At 42.7% G+C, this 19,578-nt stretch overlaps 1 protein-coding gene across 1 annotated transcript; it reads left to right on the forward strand.

The window, feature by feature from the left end:
• The first annotated feature begins 8,823 nt into the window (after window positions 1-8,823).
• On the forward strand, window positions 8,824-18,001 carry LOC147009671 (uncharacterized). The gene is made up of 5 exons (XM_085862362.1): window positions 8,824-9,059; window positions 9,206-9,256; window positions 12,032-12,199; window positions 15,362-15,436; window positions 17,731-18,001. The coding sequence occupies exons 1-5, from the start codon at window positions 9,054-9,056 to the stop codon at window positions 17,812-17,814; spliced, it is 384 nt and encodes a 127-aa protein (XP_085718488.1). The 5' UTR covers window positions 8,824-9,053; the 3' UTR covers window positions 17,815-18,001.
• Window positions 18,002-19,578: the final 1,577 nt, after the last annotated feature.

Genomic DNA, 19,578 nt, shown 5'->3' on the forward strand with positions numbered 1-19,578 from the left:
AGGCCCAAAGACTCAACCTCATTGCGGGAGATGCCAATGATCCGAAATGCCTTGGTTTCCACAGCGTGAAGCCGAGAAAGGTGGGAGGCAGGAGCACCAGTCCAGAGGGGAGAGCAGTACTCCATCAGGCTGCGGACAAAAGCTTTGTAAGTGGTCAGGAGCGCAGGTGGGCTGAGGAAAAACTTTGCACAACGGAGGATTCCCAGTCAGCGACTGGCTTTGGAGGCGAGGTTTGAAATATGGCTTTCCCAGGAAAGGTCATAGCAGATAGTGAGACCCAGAAGCTTGAAAGAAAGGACTTCTTCCAGAGGATTGTTGAGAAAGTGGAGGGGGGGGTTCTAAATGGTCCTTTTGGAGAGACATAGTGAGAGTGTGAGATTTGTCCGGATTGAAAGACATGTTCCACGTGTTGGACCAGCTTGTGATTTTAACCAGATCTGCAGTGAGCGAAGAAGCTGCTGCTTGCCGGTCTGAAGGATGACCGATGGTACGGCAGAGGGTGGAGTCATCAGCAAAGAGATATAGAGGATTTTCCAGAGAGTCGGAGAGATCGTTGATGAAAACCAGAAAAAGAACAGGGCCCAGAACGCTACCTTGAGGAACTCCAGCCTGGACAGAAAGAGGGGATGAAAGAACTCCATTTAGGGCCACACGTTGACTCTGACAGGAGAGGAAGTCTGAGAGCCATGAGTGGAGATGGCCTTGGATACCATAGGAGGAGTGTTTGGTGAGCAGGGTAGGGTGCCAGACTGTGTCAAAAGCACGTGATATGTCCAGGGATACGGCTCAGATTTCCTGTCTGGCATTGAGGACCTCCATCCATTGTTGGGAGAGCGGAAGCAGCATATCCAGGGTAGAGTGACCTGGTTTGAAACCAGATTGATGATCGGAAATCAAGCCATTGGAAAAGAGGAAGGATTTAATGTCTGAAGCGATGATGGATTCCATAACCTTGCTGATGATTGGGAGAAATGCTTGGGAGAAATTGTGTTCATGTGTATGTGCACATGCGTATCATGAGGATTGTGCTTCGTCACTATACTACTTATTTTTCTTCTTTGTGCACGTGCGCACTGTTCAGATGGTGGTGTGTTAATATTCTTCTTATTCATCTTCTTTAATGACCACAATTATTCCCACCTTCTTGTGGGGTTGGTTGGTCTAGCCCAAGTCTTTCTCGAAACCACTGGCCAGGTCTGATGTTTGTCCAAGGTTTGGGCAGGAATTTGGAATTAGGCCATGGTGCCGGCGATAGCTCGCTTACTCTTAGCAAAGGATATTTTGAGGATTTTGAATGTCCACCACCTAATGCCAGCAGATGGGACACCCAGTTTAACGTCCATCAGAGAGGCGGCATACACGTTGATGAATCGCCCTGCCTGTGAAACACCGGGATGACAGTTTATAGCTGGGTCAGGAACTCAGAAGCGAGTGTGCCTACGTCAAAGCCATTCTGCCAGCTCCCTTGCTAATATTATCATAACCAGAACAGTACCCACCTGACGAGCAATCTTGGTTCAAACATGCAACACGTTCTTCTGAAGCATACCTTTATTTGGGTGGTGTATGGGCAACTGACAGCTCTGTAGAGATTTGTTTTCAAAAACAAACCCTGGTTCCGTACATGAAGCAAAAACACACCGACTGCCTTATAATTCAAAACAGCTCACTGTGCTGGAAAATGTGGGGACAGGAATGATGCACTGTAAATTATGGAGACTTGTAATACCCTCTCCCACCTGGAGGTGGGTGCTACATGATACACATTTACATGGAGAATTCCCCCCCCCCAACTCACTCCTCCCAAGACTACCAGCAAAGCTAACAACACCCCGATACATTAATTGGGGGTCATGCTGATCCGATGTAGCAAGTCTGGATGTAATCAGCCCACAACTGCAGGAGGAGTAGCACAACAAACACACAAACACCAATCCATGAATTACAGTTAGGATGCCATTATCATCTGAAGAAATTGATTGATTAATTTGTGGTTATAATAGTTTTGAAGAAAAATCTAACTTGGATGACATGGAGGCTGGAGTCAGGATTGGAGGAAGGTGCACTAACAGCCGGAGAGATGCTGATGATACCACTCTGTTGGCAGAAAGAAAAGAGAACTTGATGAAACTGCTGCAGATAGTGATGAAGAATGTGAAAAAGCTTGTTTTTTTAATTTCAACCTAAAAAAGACGAAAATCTTATCAACTGAGATGATCGACGTGTTCAGATTGGGAGACGATCCTGTGGAAATGGTGGATAGTTTCATCTTCCTGGGTTCTGAGATTGAAGTGAGTGGAGAATGTGGAGGACAAATGAATGGATGGTTAGCGTTGGGGAGAACATCATCGTCAAGATTTACACAAAGATCTGGAAAGAAAAAGATGTTACAATTCAAACCAAGAGGAGGCTGAAAACTGCTCTAGTAAACTTTCAGTGGCAATGTATGGATTTGAGTCGTGGACAGTGAAAAAGAACGAAAGGAATAAGATTGACAGTTTTGAAATGTGGTGCTGGGGACGAATGTTAAAAATTCCAAATTCCATGGAACACAAAAAGAACTCGGTACAGCACATACCTCTGCCAGGCTGAACAGGTTACGTTTTATATCCCACTGATAGGCCGGATCTGAATCTGAACCTTAACCAGAATGTCATCGACTTGTTCTTGTCACCTACCCAACTCACCTACCTCGTTTCGACTTAATCCGTTCATAACCTTTTGAGATATCCTGCTCACAGACAAACAGACAGATAGACAAACAGGGGTGTAAAGATAACCCCCGTCTACCTTTGATGGCGGAGCTAACAAACAAATCAGTGCTTGAAACAAAGTAGACCACCATGTCAATGAAAAGCACTGAGGCTAAAACAGAAACTGTCATACTTTGGTTAGACACATCATGCATGCACAAAACGAAGTCTGGAGAAGTCAACTTTGCTGGGTATGGTTGAGGGAATAAGAGGAAGAGGCAAACTGTGTATGTGCTGGATGGATGGTGTAATAGCTGCAACCAAGCCGTCTCCGCCAGAGCTTCGGGAAACAATGCAAGATAGGGATGCTTGGAAAAAAATCTCATTATGAATGGCACCAGAAATCGGACATGACCTGTCCAACAAGATAACAAAATAACAAGGCCTTATCTATGGAATACAAGCAGGGGTACCTGGAGCACTCCCCGGTTGGGTGAGGTTTTCCTGGTTGTGGTTCAGGACGTGTTGGACATTGAAAACCTGTGGAGTTATTGGCTTTATGGTGGTTACCTTTTGTCTTCGGGCTGGCAGCAGCAATGCCAGACCCCACATCCCAATATACACTTTATAGCGGCCTTTGGAGGCCTCAGAACGGATGCCAAGGCCTAGATGCGGTAACCTTGCCCAGATACTGAAGTACCTACACCTAAAATTTGGGGCCTCTCGGTCATGAAATGGTTCGGCCATGAAAGAATAACGCATAAACACACAAACAAACACACAAACACTTGAAAATATGTACATAGATAACAAGGAATATTTGTTTGCAGCTTAATGAAGTACTGCTCTCCCATTTGGGCTGGCACCCATTTCTCCCACCCTGCTCTTCTTCATGCTGTGGGAAACAAGGCCCCCCAAAATCACTGGGTTCTCCTGTGACAAAAATGAGTGTCTTGGCCTGTTACTCTTCCATCACAGACTCGTTGATGACCTCTTTGTATTGAACCGCCTCCTGTGCTCTAAATCGAACCGTTACACCACATACAAATTTCAGGCAAATGGCCAAGTGACGGTTGATATCGACACATGTGATCAGAATCGAGAGTTGGGATGAGTGACCATTAATTGGTCCAAGATAGCAGTTGGTCCATTGTTCGTGTTAATCAGGCATACCCCTCACATTAACCACATTCCGGAACATCTCCCCAAATGGATGTGTATAAGTTTTGTTTCGTACAGTTATTTTTATATAATATACACATTGTAACCATTGGCTTTGGCTCATTAAAATTTTGATGTTGTTCAGTACAAGCTATATCAGGACGTTGGATGGAATATTTGTTTGCCGGTGTAACAGTTTAACTACCCCCCCACCCCCCCCCCCCCGGACAACTTCCCCTTCAGGGGAATAGAATACATATACAAAAAAATAGAAAATGGATAAAAAATAGTATGTAAAGAACATGAACACCGAGAGGTATATATTTTTAGTTTAAATCTATTTTTGGCCATAGGGGGGCAAGTTATCCAGGGAGGGGGGAGACTTATCCTAGGACAAGTACCCCCCCCCCCCCGAGGGGAAGTTGTCCAGGGGGCGACTTATCCTGTTACACCGGTACGTGAGATGTTTTATAATTGTAGTATGCCAGTGAGCAACATTCAGTAACTACTTTTCTGTATTACAGGAAGGTCAGACATGGACTCCAGTTCCCCTCGCCAGAGGAGAGGGTATTGTATTTGGGTCCGTTTGTCTGCCTGTCTGTCTGTCTGTTTGTCCACACAGAACATGAGTGTTCTTCTCTGCAACCGCCTGTCAGATCGACACAAAATTTTCACCATTGGAGCGACTACTCATGTAGATGTTGTCATGATAATCATGACGTCAAAGGTCACGTAGTGTAGCAGCCATGTTGGAAAAAAGGAAAAACTTTGGACCTCTGTTTCTGAAACTACAACATGGAAAAAAATTGAAACTTGGCACATAGCAAGTACTGTACATGGGGAGTAAGGATGATTTTTGGATGTCATAGGTACCTTCGTTATGACGTCATAATTTCAGATGTAGAATGCTACATCCGATCAGTATGAAAGTTTTTGAGGGTTATCTTGGAATAAATTGGTCCACAGAAAGAAAAAAGAAAAAAAATCGATTACATCATCGGTCACGTGGTTTGGCAGCCTTTTTTTAACCTTCAAAAATCTTTTTCTTTGCAACAGCTGAGCAGATGAAGATCAAACTTTACAGCTTTGACCAAATATGCACGAGGAACAAAATGTTCCCACTGATGACATCATAGGTCACATGGTTTGGCAGCCATGTTGGATTTACCCTAAAACCTTTTAAAAAATCTTCTTCTCCAGACAGCTGGACAAATTGAGGGGAAACTTCACAGACATCTTCCCAAAGCCTTGGGGATACCAGGGTGTGCATGAATAATGAGAAGGTCACATGGTCTGGCAGCCATGTTGGATTGAACAAAAATCTTTTTTTAAACTCTCTTGAACTGCTTCATCGATCAATGTGAAACTTCACAATTATGATCTCGTCATGATGGGGAATATTGGTTTTCAATTTCAACCTGATCAAATGCATGGTCTGGCAGCCATGTTGTATTGAACGAATATATTTTTTTTCAACCCTTTCTCTTGAACTGCTTCATCGATCAATGTGAAACTTCACAATTATGATCTAGTCATGATGGGGAATATAGTTTTAAATTTCAACCTTATCAGATGCATGGTCTGGCAGCCAGAAGTATTTAATATTTTGAATCTGGGTTCTTTTTTATTTTTTTATTTTTTGAATAAGGCTCACTTGGCTGCACCTGGATGGGTTTGAAGGTAGAGGAGTCGCAGCTGAAACCCAAATCCTATCCAGGTTGCTCGTGATGCCTTCATATTTGCTTTATGCTTGTTGAGCTTCCTTCTGATGATTCCAATGCAGTACTCTACCTACAGTATTTGGTCTTCCATTTGATTTAAATATTTTTGTTTTAATTATATTCTGAATTCAATTGAATAAAGAGGATGTAATGGGTCAGGTGTCCGATCAAAGTGGGCTTGCATTAAAGTGGGACATCTTGGTATCCAGCCATCACTGCCAGCATTTATAAAGTGGCAGTTCTAGTGTTTAGAGTGTCCATCTAAAACCGTTCAATCGAGGAAATTGAAACTTTACCACATGTTACTTACATGACCATTTTCAAGAGCGCATATTGAGCTTACATTGAAAACCGTTCAACGGAGGAAATTGAAACCTTACCACATGTTACATGACCATTTGATATAGCGCATATTACTTGACTGATGCGCACTCCCTTGGAACTTACCTGGTGAATTAAACAAAGCCTACATATCTACATCCATATATATATATATATATGTATATGGATATATATATATGTATATATATATATATGTATATGTATATATATATATATGTATATACATATACATATATATATACATATATATATATATACATATACATATATATATATATACATATATATATATCCATATACATATATATATATATATACATATACATATATATATATATATATATATATATATATATATATATATATATATATATATATATATATATATATATATATATATATATATATATATATATATATATATATATATATATATATATATATATATATATATATATATATATATATATATCCTGGTGTGTTGGCGCAGTGGTTAGGGCAGCGGCTTGGGATACAAAAGGTCCTGAGTTCAAGCCCCGTTGAGCCACTGAATTAATACACCAGGGGGTTGACTCAGCCTGTCATCCTTCCGAGGTCGGCGAAATGAGTACCAGTTGTACTGGGCCGGTGTATACCCCGGTTAAAAATAGGTACCATATCCCTGTGTGTCGTAAGAGGCGACCAGGGTTGCGTCAGGAAGGGCATCCGGCATAAAACATGTGCCAAATCACTATGCGGATCATACGGATGATCCGCTGTGGCAACCCCTAACGGGAGCAGCCGAAAGAAGAAGATATATATATATATATATATATATATATATATATATATATATATATGAACACACACACACACACACACACACACACACACACACACACACACACACACACACACACACACACACACACACCCAGTATGCATTTTTATTTATTTACAGAAAGTGAATTTATTGCTACAACATAAAAATAACTTACAAGCATAATTAAATCACAAGAGACAAGACAGTAATGACATGCCAGAGAAACTTAAAAAACACTTAATATAGTTTCAGAATAAAAATCAATTTCAGATCTATCATCCATTGTCCCATTCAAACTATTTATAAAATGATACTCTACAGGAATGCCTCATATTCCCATAATCGTTTGATGACATTCCCATAACATTTTAGGGCCTCGCCCCATCTTTCCAAAATTGCAAGGTGCGCCTCCCAGCTGTTTCGCCAAGACGTGCGACGTTTTCTGGGCTTGTCCAGGCTCACCTACCTGTTCGTGAGGTGAGTTCTATATAAGCGCATCATGGTGTTCCATCATCTCAATATCGAGGACATCGACAGAGGAAATTCCCAACCACACCATCACCTGTCTCCTCCAAGTGCAACCAAACGTCATCTCCTCCAAGTACAACGTAAGCACATGGGGAATTTTTGTTGGTTGTGGTTGTTGTGCAATGAGAGTAGTGGTGCGATGTCATCGTGGTTGTTGTGGAACATCAGAAACGTTGGCTGTACCTGACTGACGATACTCGTGATTGTCAGGAATCGCACTATTGCTCTTCTTTATGAATTGTCGTGGAAATTCCAAAGCTTTTGGTAGAATTTACTTCAAAAAAGGTCTTCCCATTGACTTTAGGTGGCATATGGCACAGCAAAAGTGGTGGGTCCCAATATCAAAGGATGCGCTGGTACCTTCTCTAAAGATACTGAGATACTACTGCTCAGTGATGACCTTTTCACCTTGAGATTGGATCATTGCTGTGCTTTATGAAAAATGTCACAGAAGGTTCCAGACGTTTTGTCTGTTCGTGGTGGTTTCATACACTGTGGTGTTGTTCTTCGAAATCCCTGACAACTTTGGTGGGTGGGATGTTTAATTTCTGGACTCATTTTTTTGAGACTCATTCCCCCCCCCCCCTCATCACAGATGCATCACCTGGCGATCTTCTTGGCGCTCGTGACCATAAGCACGTGCACACCTGTGAAAAGACACTCTTGCAAGCAAGTTTGCGTGAACTACAACCACTTTCGAGTCAAGGGGGTCTTCAAGCATCTGGACGAGTGCGCGTTGGTGTGTGTGCATGTTCATTTCGTGTTAATAAAATTAGATGACCATAATAATAATAATAATAATAATAATAATATGTAATTGTAATAATCATGATAATAAAGATTATGATATTAAATAATATTAACAACTACGATGGTATTCAGAGAATCCTTACCCCGCGCGGTCTTGAGAAGGACTTGGTCTGAGTCGAGGGAGCCGAGGGTGAGTGAGGAGGCAGGCAAGGTGTAAGGTGTAACTACCTCATCGGGGCCCGTAATTATTCCTTCAATTTTCAGTGACACCCTCCCTCGTGTTTTTATTTTCTACAAGATCATTTAATATCATAAACTGTGGGAACAATTTACGTCATCAACTGCACAGAAACTGTGGGAACTATTGCCTCAAATTGCGTAATGACGTGATGACGTAATGACGTGATGACGTAGTGACGTAATGAACGCAGGACTGTTGACCACACCCCCATCCGGATGAATTGTGTGACCGAATCTGCATGTAGGAATAAGTGAATAACACCCCCAATTTCCTTGAAACACGGCAACAAATTTGTAATTTGTTCAGGGTGCCGGCGATAGCCAGCCTACTCTCGGTGAAGGGTACCGTTGAATCTTCACCGTCCACCGACTAATGCCTGCAGACGGTACGTCCAATTTAACGTCTGTCCGAGGGACGGCACGCACATTGATGTATCACCCTGCCTGTGAAATACCGGAGTGACAGTTTATAGGTGTGTCGGGATTCGAACCCAGGCTGTGACATCACGTGGCTGCAGAGCGAGTTGTATCATTGGTGAGGGGGGCGTGGCCACGCCGCTGATGCAATGCCCCCCCCCCCAGAAGGGGCTAATAGAATAGCTCAGGTGGAGCACACTCACCTGTGAGTGATTCATAATTCGGCAACAAATTGCCGCCTTTGTGAGCCTTTGACCTTGCCCTTCAATGAGCCTCGCTCTTGTAGAAAATAACAAAATAAAAAGAGCAGGACATTGTGGGCCAGCAACGTGGCAAAATTCCTGCTGTTGTTGAGGGCTGCTGCAGCAACAGCTTGTGGTGGATAAGTGACATGCCTAAATGTTGGTGAGGGTTCTACACATCACCTTGCATCGGTGGTGTGTACATGATGATGATGATGATGATGATGATGATGATGATGATGATGATGATGATGGTGATGTTGATGGTGATGGTGATGATGATGATGATGTCCTGCTCATCTCTTACAGGTTGCCTCAAGCCTCGATTTCAATGGCGAGCTGGAGTCTCTAAGCTCCCCTGTAAGTTTATGATCTATTTGGTGGTTGTTCCCATCATTAGGTCGGCTTATTAATGTTCCCATATGAACCTCTGGCTCGTGATGCAGTGAACCGAGGCTTGAATCCCATATTGACATACACAATACGTGTTTGTCCTTTAGTCTACGAATGACCTTGTCATTTGTTTAAAAGTACATTTAGATCTTCTCGTTTCTGTGTCCTACCTGTGATTTGTGCACAAGTTCTTTGAAGAGTCTTAGATCGATGTGCACTTTTAAAAGCATTGTCATTTTAAATGTACTTGAGATGTCATCTACACATTGTGTGTGGAGGTACAGCTAAAGTGGTGTTTCCGTGATGAGATGTATGTGGAAGGTGGGGGTGGGGGGAGGAGGGGAGGAGGTGGTATGTATTTGATAAAAGTAAAAAAATAAAAGGAGGAGCCATGTAGTTGGAAAGGAGGTTTGGAGGATGTAAGCATAAGGGCAGCACAGATCAAAGAGATGTATCAAGGAGGTAAGGGTCAGAGGAGAGTGGACTGGAGTGATGTATCAGGAAGGTCAAGGGAATGGGAAGGTCGAGCAGAGAGATGCATGAGCGAGGAAAGAGTAAGTATAAAGGGAGAGTGGACCAGAGAGATGTATGTGGGAGGGAAGAGTAAGTATAAAGGCAGAGTGGACCAGAGAGATGTATGTGGGAGGTAAGGGTAAGTATAAAGGGAAAGTGGACCAGAGAGATGTATGTGGGAGGTAAGGGTAAGTATAAAGGGAGAGTGGACCAGAGAGATGCATGAGTGAGGAAAGAGTAAGTATAAAGGGAGAGTGGACCAGAGAGATGTATGTGGGAGGTAAGAGTAAGTATAAAGGGAGAGTGGACCAGAGAGATGTATGTGGGAGGTAAGAGTAAGTATAAAGGGAAAGTGGACCAGAGAGATGTATGTGGGAGGGAAGAGTAAGTACAAAGGGAAAGTGGACCAGAGAGATGTATGTGGGAGGTAAGAGTAAGTATAAAGGGAAAGTGGACCAGAGAGATGTATGTGGGAGGGAAGAGTAAGTATAAAGGGAAAGTGGACCAGAGATATATATGTGGGAGGTAAGAGTAAGTATAAAGGGAAAGTGGACCAGAGAGATATATGTGGGAGGTAAGAGTAAGTATAAAGGGAAAGTGGACCAGAGAGATGTATGTGGGAGGTAAGAGTAAGTATAAAGGGAAAGTGGACCAGAGAGATGTATGTGGGAGGGAAGAGTAAGTATAAAGGGAAAGTGGACCAGAGAGATGTATGTGGGAGGGAAGAGTAAGTATAAAGGGAGAGTGGACCAGAGAGATGTATGTGGGAGGGAAGAGTAAGTATAAAGGGAAAGTGGACCAGAGAGATGTATGAGCGAGGAAAGAGTAAGTATAAAGGGAGAGTGGACCAGAGAGATGTATGTGGGAGGTAAGAGTAAGTATAAAGGCAGAGTGGACCAGAGAGATGTATGTGGGAGGTAAGAGTAAGTATAAAGGGAGAGTGGACCAGAGAGATGCATGAGCGAGGAAAGAGTAAGTATAAAGGGAGAGTGGACCAGAGAGATGTATGTGGGAGGTAAGAGTAAGTATAAAGGGAGAGTGGACCAGAGAGATGCATGAGCGAGGAAAGAGTAAGTATAAAGGGAGAGTGGACCAGAGAGATGTATGTGGGAGGTAAGAGTAAGTATAAAGGCAGAGTGGACCAGAGAGATGTATGTGGGAGGTAAGAGTAAGTATAAAGGGAAAGTGGACCAGAGAGATGCATGAGCGAGGAAAGAGTAAGTATAAAGGGAGAGTGGACCAGAGAGATGTATGTGGGAGGTAAGAGTAAGTATAAAGGGAAAGTGGACCAGAGAGATGCATGAGCGAGGAAAGAGTAAGTATAAAGGGAGAGTGGACCAGAGAGATGTATGTGGGAGGGAAGAGTAAGTATAAAGGGAAAGTGGACCAGAGAGATGTATGTGGGAGGGAAGAGTAAGTACAAAGGGAAAGTGGACCAGAGAGATGTATGTGGGAGGTAAGAGTAAGTATAAAGGGAAAGTGGACCAGAGAGATGTATGTGGGAGGGAAGAGTAAGTATAAAGGGAAAGTGGACCAGAGAGATATATGTGGGAGGGAAGAGTAAGTATAAAGGGAAAGTGGACCAGAGAGATGTATGTGGGAGGGAAGAGTAAGTATAAAGGGAAAGTGGACCAGAGAGATGTATGTGGGAGGGAAGAGTAAGTATAAAGGGAGAGTGGACCAGAGAGATGTATGTGGGAGGGAAGAGTAAGTATAAAGGGAAAGTGGACCAGAGAGATGTATGTGGGAGGGAAGAGTAAGTATAAAGGGAAAGTGGACCAGAGAGATGTATGTGGGAGGGAAGAGTAAGTATAAAGGGAAAGTGGACCAGAGAGATGTATGTGGGAGGGAAGAGTAAGTACAAAGGGAAAGTGGACCAGAGAGATGTATGTGGGAGGTAAGAGTAAGTGTAGGGGGTGAACCAGAGAAGTAAGGGTAAGTGTCGGGGGTGAACCAGAGAATAAATAGATGGCTTCATTCAGCATGTAGTGCGTCTTCGTGTAGTTTTGTACATCTCAGAGAAAGCTCGTTCAGTATGGTGGAAAGGCAATCACAGGAGCCTTGAAATGTATGACTTTGTACAAAGCATTTATTTAAAGCTTACTTACTGTTCTATATTATTACTTTGGATGTGGTGTTTTGACTGATTGGCTCACGGTGATTTCCTGCCATGCAGTAAACACTTTGCTGCGATTTTATTTCATGCATTTTAAAATCCTCACTGTGCAGGAAGAAACCACCCTGCACACTTTGCTGAAACACGTACTCGTGATGAAAACTCACCTGTCTTGCCATTCGAGCAGCGGAGACAACATGCGTTGTCACACGTCCATCTGTGGCTACCTGGCTGACATGAGAGAAAATATGTGTGCACACCTGGTGTGCCGTGGCGAACAGGTAGAGGAAACGTCTTCAATGCTCATTCACAATTGCACGCTCTAAACGGGCCATTCAAAAAGTTCTCCAAACTCTAACATATACAAATACAGTACATATATATATATATATATATATATATATATATATATATATATATATATATATATATATATATATATATATATATATATATATATATATATATATATATATATATATATATATATATATATATATATATATATATATATATATATATATATATATATCCTTACTATCATTCACGGACCGGTGTGTGTGTGTGTGTGTGTGTGTGTGTGTTTGTGTATGTTTGTGTGTGTGTGTATGTGTGTGTGTGTGTGTGTTGTTTGTCATGCTACTCTAACAGTTCTGGGCCAATTGCATCCAGACTTGCCACAGAGGATGAGCATGACCCCAATTAATGTATAGGGGTGTTTTTATCTTCACTGGTGGTCTTGGGGGGGGGGCGGGGATGGGAGGGGGAATGCAAAGTCTCGATGTCAATGTGTTTTGTGTAGCGCCACCTCCAGGTGGGAGAGGGTATTATAAGTCTTTACCATTTACAGTACAGTTTACTCCTGTCCCTACGTTTTCCAGTGTCGTGAGATATTTTGAATTATAAGCAGTAGGTATGTTTTTGCTCCATGCAGGTAACCCGCGTTATTTATTTTTGCGCTTGCAGAGCTGTCACTTACCTATACACAGCCCAAATAAAAGTATGCATCAGAAGAATGTGTTTTTTTTTTGTTTTTTTTTGTTTTTTTTTGTATACCTTGGTCGAGGCTCGTATGAGAGCTAACACACAACTCACAGCAAGGAGGCATGAGACAAGAGGGGCGGGAGTGGAAGGGACAAATCATTGGGGAACAGACACAGGTGAACTGTGGAAGGGAGAGGGATGGGGATGGGACGGGGAACATGGCGAGGAGAAGATGGACATTACAGGGACTTTCAGGAAGGAAAGCAGGAGAATTGAAGGAAGTGGGCTTGGGTGGATTATCGGGGGGAGAAAAGATCGAGGATTTGGATGGGGGAAGATAAGAGGTGGTGGTGAACAGCTGTTTTGAAAGCCTGGAGGGAAGAATGGGAAAGAATAGAGTGAGGAAGTTTATTCCAAAGGTGGGAATAAAGAGGAATGAAAGAGTGAAGATGAGCAGTGATTCGTGATTTTGGTAGTTTTACCAGAAGGGGGTTGTTGGCGGACCTTGAGCGCCCTGTGGAAATGTGGTTGGGACAAATCGCAGAGAGAGCAGGGGGGGCAAGGCTGGAGAGGAGTCGGTAGAAGACAGAAAGACCACCGACCAACCTGCGCTGATTGAGTGAGAGGCCCAAAGACTCAGCTTCATTGCGGGAGATGCCAATGATCTTAAAAGCCCTGGTTTCGACAGCGTGAAGTCGAGAAAGGTGGGAGGCAGGAGCACCAGCCCAGAGGGGAGAGCAGTACTCCATCAGGCTACGGACAAAAGCTTTGTAAGTGGTCAGGAGCTCAAGAGGGCCGAGGAAGGACTTTGCACGACGGAAGATTCCCAGTCAGCGACTGGCTTTTGAGGCAAGGTTGGAAATGTGACTTTCCCAGGAAAGGTCATGGCAGATAGTGAGACCCAGAAGCTTGAAAGAAAAGACTTCTTCCAGAGGATTGTTGAGAAAGTGGATGGGGGGGTTTTCTAAACGGTCCTTTCAAAGAGACATAGTGAGAGTGTGAGATTTGTCTGGATTGAAAGACATGTTCCACGTGTTGGACCAGTTTGTGATTTTATCCAGATCTGCAGTGAGCGAAGAAGCTGCTGCTTGCCGGTCTGAGGGATGACAGATGGTACGGCAGAGGGTGGAGTCATCGGCAAAGAGAAATAGAGGATTTTCCAGAGAGTCTGAGAGATCATTGATGAAAACCAGAAAAAGAACAGGGCCCAGAACGCTACCTTGAGGAACTCCAGCCTGCACAGGAAGAGGGGATGAAAGAACTCCATTTAGGGCCACACGTTGACTGCGACAGGAGAGGAAGTCTGCGAGCCATGAGTGGAGATGGCCTTAAATACCATGGGAAGAGAGTTTGGTGAGTAGTGCAGGGTGCCAGACTGTGTCAAAAGCACGTGATATGTCCAGGGATACGGCTCGGATTTCCTGTCTGGCATTGAGGACCTCCATCCATTGATGGGAGAGCAGTAGCAGCATATCTAGGGTAGAGTGACCTGGTCTGAAACCAAATTGATGATTGGAAATCAAGCCATTGGAGAAGAGGAAGGATTTCATGTCTGAAGCGATGATGGATTCCATAACCTTGCTGATGATTGGGAGAAGGCTGATTGGTCTATAGTTACAGGGATCTGTTTTTGCACCTTTTTTATGCAGGGCAGTGATGTTAGCAGTGAACAGGCAGTGAACAGGCAGTGAACAGGGCAGTGTTGCATGCTTGGAACAAGATCACCCGTAGGGTGGGTTTCACTGCTGGTACATATATATATATATATATATATATATATATATGTATATGTATATGTATATGTATATGTATGTATATATATATATATATATATATATATATATATATATATATATATATATATATATATATATATACATACACACAGAAAATTAAAAAAGATTTTCTGCCTAAACAATTGCATAGGTTCTACCTATTCGGAATGAGCTTAGCGGAGCTGCAGTCCCATACATCTCCGTACCATTTACCGTGGGTCAGCCACATTTACCCTTCATGGGATCTGTAATTTCCACCAACTAATGCTGGCAGACAGGTACTCTGGCTTAATGTCCTTCCAATGGAGGGTGCACATGTCGACGCCTCATCCTGTATGTGAAACACCAGGGTAATAGCTTATAGCTAGGTCGGGATTCAAACCCAGACCCGACATCTCGTAAGTGAGTACGCATACTCCGAAGCCATCCTGCTAACCATAGGTCACTAACTTACGGTTCTGGACTCGCACGTTTTGTCCTAATGCCCCTGTAATTCAGGTAAAGGTGCAGCGGTGTCTCTTCCTACATCCTTGCTTAGCATGCAGTAGACATACAAGCTCCTCCATGAGCATGTGTTCCGGAAGCCTCAATACGATTTGAAATCACTTTATATCTTTATCAGTGATGAAGTCAAAGAGACAAGTCTATTGTGCAGTTTCTCATTGATCCTGATCTCTTCCACAGGCCGATGCGTGTTTGGCGAAGGCAGAGCCTGCCGCGCTGGATATTGACAGTCAGAGCTACAGCCAATTGGGCAAGGTGGGCAGACATTTCTCATCTTGAAAAAAATGTGCTGCGATTACAAACGCTGATTAAAAATTGTGAACCATTGAGCTTCGAGGGACGTTCAAAAGGACCGTGGGACGAGACACTCACAATCGTGCAAGAAACACCAACTTTTTTTCTTTTTTAAAAAAATGTTTTTTCTAATTATCTATGACATAGATATATAAAATGGTTCTGTCTTGTACATACCCTGGCATCAGCTGACACCTGCTTTGTCAGTACATTTAAACACAATACTGTTTATCAATGCACATTCATCCTTGACCAGCCTGACACCTGTTCAACATGGACATGGTTGAAGATTTTGAGCCATTTTAACCCCACCAATAGGGACAATGTCCCCACTAATAGTGAGAGTGAGGCTCAACCTGGATACAGAGTTGTCTGTAAAAGAAGGGAACTACTCAAATTGCAACTTATTTATTTATTTTCAATTTGGAATTTCTTGGACTATTGTGGATGTCTCGTTCTGAAAACGTTGGACATGTGTGCAATGAAACCATTGGCCAGAATTGCATCATTTGTCCAGAAAACATTTCACGATGAAGTTGACACTTGTTCATCATAATTGGGATTTTCCAGCTATTAGAACCGTTCGTTGTGTGGGAAAGTCCTTCTTATAACAAGACACTCGTCTTGCCATGAATCTTAGTCACAGAGGTTGGCATTTGGAACTGCCAGCTCATGCCCAATTTGTCCATGCTTGAATGACATAGCACAGTTTGCAGAGGACCACTGCTCATGAACCAGCAAATCAAAATGGTTTTGTTGATCACAAGTCAGTTACATACACGGACCTGGATAACCTTTGAGGATTGTCTGAAGACAACCAGACTCGGTGGCTTGGAGGTCAGAGCGTCTGTTCTGATTGTCTGGGAAGTTGGTGGCTTTAACCCCAGCTGAGTCATACCAAAGACTTTAAAAATGGTACCTGCTGCTTTCTTGCTTGACGCTCACCATTTTAAAAGCATCGAGTATGGACAATAGTTGGCAGCCATTGCACAAGCTTTGATGGCTCTAATGGCCTCCTGCAATTTTTTTATTTTTTGAATACATAGTTGAGGCTCGTGGAAAAGCTAGTACTCGTACACTGAACAGATCAGGACGTAACAGGATGGAGGGAACAACAATGAGAGTGGGGAAACACCAACAGCAGAGTTGAAGGCCAACACAGAGGGAGATGGACAAACGATGGATGTGGGGAGGAATGAGAGGCAGGAGAGGATGCTTCGGGTGGACAAGATGGATACAGAAGGAAACTCTCAGGAGGGAAAACTTGGAGTGAGGGTAACGAGGGTAAAAAAGATCATGGTTTTTGATTGGGGATGATCTGAGATGGTGGTCAACAGCTGTCTTGAAGACCTGGAGAGAGGAATGAGATTGAAATTCCTTGTAGAGGAACCCACATTTTTGTGCACAAATCACCCTGAAATGGAATTGTAGAGGTGCGTAAAAGCTTAAAGTAGTTATGGAAGTCAGATGTTCTCACAGATATTCTTGGAAGTCAGGATTTTTTAATCGATAAAATCCATGAAAAAAATACAGATTAAGAACTCTATTCCAATAGCAGATTGGTGTTACTGATTGTATTTGTGGGGGGGGGGGGGTACGCTGTCTGCATATCCATACTTTACATTCAAAGCCAACATCCAGCAAATGGTGTTGTGACTCCATTCCTCACCAACAACTCCACCCTCCCCTTCTTCACCACCCATATCTATTCACCAACCTTTTCTCTTCTGTCCCTTTCCGCAACACACAACATAGTCGAGAATACGAAAGCCGGTGGTCTCTCACATGTCTGTGCCGCTCCACCCCTTTCATTGAATTTAAAAGATCTGAGCCCACATTGCCTGTGTTGTCCCTGAGGAAAGCCACTCTGTGACTGAAATGTTGGAATTGCGGACACTTCCTCTTTTCTTAGCAAAATATTGGGAGTCAATGATGCTCTTGCACTATCCAATTGCAGTTTTTTTGATTATGGATTCTCATGGGAGTTTGTTTACCGCTATCACATTAAAATGAAACGGATGAACGAGCACCCGATTGTGCATTCGCCATATTTGACCCTATCTCCCTCAAACCCAGGACATTTCCTCATCCTTTGGAAAGATTGAGGTCTACATCATTAAGTTCAACCCTTTTGGTTGCATTGGCCTACTTCCACCATCGCAACTGTGATGCATTCTTGTCAAGCCATACCCATGATGTATTCTTTTTCAAGTGGTCATTTTAACTGAGACTTACCCTGCCGTGTGTGCTTCCAGGGAACCATGCACCGTGAAGTGCTGGAGAAGATGCGGGTTTTGGCCAAGCATTACGACCAGCTTAAGAATGCATGTCCTCTTTGAACAATTGTGCTTCCATTCCATTCTTAATGGAGAAACATTTTAACAAATATTATGTTGTAAATGAAGACTATTTAATATTTATTCTCTTAATATAAACTAATAATTTATGCTGCATTTTCACATGCTTTAATTATCTCTTGATGTGATGTTTTAACAACACTTTGAATTTGAAATAAAATCGTAAATTAAATGCAATTTCATGTTGATTTATTTTTGAGATATATATATATATTTTTTTTTTTTTTTTAATACACCCCTCTGCCTCCCTCCAACCCAACCCTCTCATTACCATACACACAGTACAGTATTCAAAAGGTCTGGGTGTGTAGTTTTCCCATAGTAGGACCTGTTACCAACTCTAGTATATGTGAGAAATACTAATACACTATAGTTCGAACTGTAGTATTTTTGCCTGGGTGTTCATTTATACAAATATACTGTCATATTGGCACCCTTGCACCTTTTTCAAATAATGGACCATTTCTCCAGAAAATTGTTGAAATAAAAATTATTTTGGTATCCACATATGGATTTCTTTGGTTTGCAGTGGAACAAAACAAAAAAAAAGCTGAAAAAATTCCTAAATCTTCGCTTATTTCACACAGAAATCTTAAAATGTCCCGGACAATATTATTGGCACATATCGGAAATTGTTAGAAATAATTAGATTTCAAGCAGGTGATTCTCCTTAACTCTTGACTTGAACTCACCTGTGGTGAGTTGCAGGTCAGTGCCTGCAATATATATTTTTTTAAATCACTCATTCAACCAGTTTGAATAGAGAAAAGGAGTCATTCTGCTGTTTTGTGTCACTGTGTGCATCACAATGAACGTGGAGAAAAGAAAGAAAACCAGAGGATTGTCTGATGAGGTCAGACACAAGATTGTAGCCAAGCATGGACGACAATCTTCCATTGGAACCATACTCTGTACAGAGCGTCGGTGCTGCCAAAACAGTCTCCTGGGATATTGAGCGCAATCCTGGATGGGTCACCACTTTGATGCAGGATACTTGAATGGTTCTCAATCATCCCAGAAAGCTGGTACTCATTTTTCCGACCTCGGAAGGATGACAGGCTGAGTCAACCCCACCTGGTATTAATTCAATGGTCCAGCAGGATTTGAACTCAGGATCCTAGGACCCCAAGCCTGCCACCCTAACCATTTAGATGGACAATCTCTAGGGCTACAAGTCCATCTCCAGAGACCTAGATGTTCCTGTGTCCACCGTACGCAATGTTATCAGGAGGTTTATGGCCCATGGCACGAGCGAACCTCCCTGGACGTGGCTGCAAGAGAAAATTTGATGGAAGATTGCAGTGAAGGATTGTTCGAATGGTGGAGAAAGCATCATGATGAACTGCCAAACAGATTCAAGCTGACCTTCAGACACAAGGTATGACAGTTTAAACTCGCACATCCGTTGCCAACTCGATGAAAGGGGATTCTACGATGAGAGACCCAAGAGGACCCCACTGCTGAGAGAAAGACATAAGAAAGCCTGATTGGAGTTTGCCAAATCACACCTGAGGAAGTGAAAATCCTTCTGGGAGTATGTTCTGTGGACAGATGAGACAAAATTAGAGTTTTTGGTGAAGCATATCATCTCTATGTTTACAGAAAACAAAATGAAGTCTTCAAAGAGAAGAACACCTTCCCTACGGTCAAACATGGAGGAGGTTCAGTGATGTTTTGGGGTTGCTGTGCTGCCTCTGGCACTGGGTGCCTTGAATGTGTGCATGGCATCATGAAATCAGATTACCA

Source organism: Eptatretus burgeri, chromosome 17 (genome assembly GCF_056783735.1).
Source record: "Eptatretus burgeri isolate ZD-2024b chromosome 17, Ebu_testis_v1, whole genome shotgun sequence".
NCBI classification, from domain to species: Eukaryota; Metazoa; Chordata; class Myxini; order Myxiniformes; family Myxinidae; genus Eptatretus; species Eptatretus burgeri.

Coding starts and splice junctions, on each gene's coding strand:
- LOC147009671 (XM_085862362.1), top strand. Junction 9,257..12,031: donor TGGAGTCTCTAAGCTCCCCT/GTAAGTTTATGA, acceptor CTCACTGTGCAG/GAAGAAACCACCCTGCACAC. Junction 15,437..17,730: donor GCTACAGCCAATTGGGCAAG/GTGGGCAGACAT, acceptor GTGTGCTTCCAG/GGAACCATGCACCGTGAAGT.